This window comes from Acanthisitta chloris, unplaced genomic scaffold (genome assembly GCF_000695815.1).
Source record: "Acanthisitta chloris isolate BGI_N310 unplaced genomic scaffold, ASM69581v1 scaffold24557, whole genome shotgun sequence".
NCBI lineage: Eukaryota > Metazoa > Chordata > Aves > Passeriformes > Acanthisittidae > Acanthisitta > Acanthisitta chloris.
The window spans coordinates 10,210-11,767 of record NW_008684627.1 but is presented as its reverse complement, the minus strand read 5'-3'; the positions used below and the strand labels follow the sequence as shown (position 1 = coordinate 11,767).

The following is a 1,558-nucleotide window of genomic DNA, read 5'->3' as shown; positions in this document are numbered from 1 at the left end:
TGAGAAGGAACAGACATTGAGTGTTTGTAACCTGGAATACATGTGATGGAATGAAGTTCTGGGAACTCCTGTGTTCATACAGAATGGCCATACAAAACACTGTTCCCCTGAGGTATCTCACCTCTTTCCAACAGACAGGCTGTAACATCTCATCCCTTTATCTTCCACTGTGGTGTGGGTAGGGGGTTCTTGGGTATGGGCTGGGGAGGGAAGACACATGTCTTGAGAAAAGAGTTGTTCATCCTAAATCCGTCATACAAATTTTCTGGTTTTAGGTCTGCTACTGAGAGACAGAAAGTTGAAGACAGGTTTGACATAGAAAACCTCCTGGAATACGTCACAGAGCTCAGGTAACCACAAATTGTTGTCAAGTTGGCTGGAATAAGTTGAAAGATGTTAAAATTAAGCCTTATTTATGACTGGTGAAGTAGAACCTTGGCAACAATTATAGATGTGGGGGAAAAAAATCATGCACTTTTCCACACAACAGAAAGGAGTTGTAAGACATTATGTGAATTATCTTTCTAAGTGTCTCTGCTTTTCTGGGCTAAGCAATACTGTGGAAGAGCTTTCTATCAGTGTGGTATCCCACCCTTAAGGGGAAGGGAGCACCCAAGATTTGTAGATGCTTGTGGTTTTATTTTAAATAATTAGTGTTGAAATAAATTGCTTTTAATTTTAATTGACCTGTCCTAGAGTGCAAAAACTTGTGTCTGGAGAAGTAGGCAAAGGCAGTTTTCCTGTTGGAAACCAACAGTCTTAAGCATTTTAACTTTGTGCTGAAGTTTAAGATTACAAACAACTTGGTGGTAACAAGTTCCTAAATTTTCTCCTACAGCAGTGTTGCAGAAACAGTTGAGAAATACAAACTAGATGTAGCCCAGATGAAGGAGATGCTGATAAAGAAAGACCATGATATTGAGATCCTGAGGAGTACCATGAACACAAAAGAGGAAGAATCGTGTAAACTGATGAGAGAACTTAATGAAAGGTGTGCAGTGCTTCAACAAGAAAAAGGTAATCGATAGTCTTTGTATGCTCTTCCATCTGTGAGATCACTGACATGTCTTAAAGCATCTCAAATAGGTTTGTTCTAAAATGTCAGTTTAGACTGGTTTGGTCAAAGTTAGAAGTTGAGCCTTTGAGTTCCAGCTGAAAACAGTTGGACAGGCTTTTAACAGCAGGGAAACTACCTCACATCTGACATCTGTTAAGTCTGAATTTGTGTTTCTGTGGAGGGTTACTTGGGGACATAGTACAAAGTGCAAATATTTTGCATAGTGGGAATGGCTTTAATCTGAAAGATGAGCACTTACTCTTCGCTGAGAAGTAGTGTGCTGTTGTCTGAGTTCACTGTTAGCAGCTTGTGCACAGGTTCATTGAGGCATTGGCAATGTGTCTGAGATCCTCCTTCATTCCTGAAACCAGCAGCTCTGATACCTGAGACAAGTACTCAGCTCCCTGTGTACCAGTTGGCTTCGATGTGCTAGTATTATATGGAAGCATCTTTGGACAACTCCTGTAGTTGTTTTCCCCAGCTATACTGCTGTTCTGACAG

The 1,558-nt window shown here is 40.6% G+C and overlaps 1 protein-coding gene across 1 annotated transcript in view; it reads left to right on the top strand.

Moving 5' to 3' along the window:
• HMMR (hyaluronan-mediated motility receptor (RHAMM)) overlaps positions 1-1,558 on the top strand; it is a gene marked incomplete at both ends in the record, with an annotated part of 11,217 nt that overhangs the window by 4,277 nt on the left and 5,382 nt on the right. The window contains 2 exons of the mRNA XM_009079421.1: positions 276-350; positions 839-1,017. Of these exons, the coding sequence (XP_009077669.1) occupies positions 276-350; positions 839-1,017 (254 nt within the window). The remainder of the gene's footprint in view (positions 1-275; positions 351-838; positions 1,018-1,558) is intronic.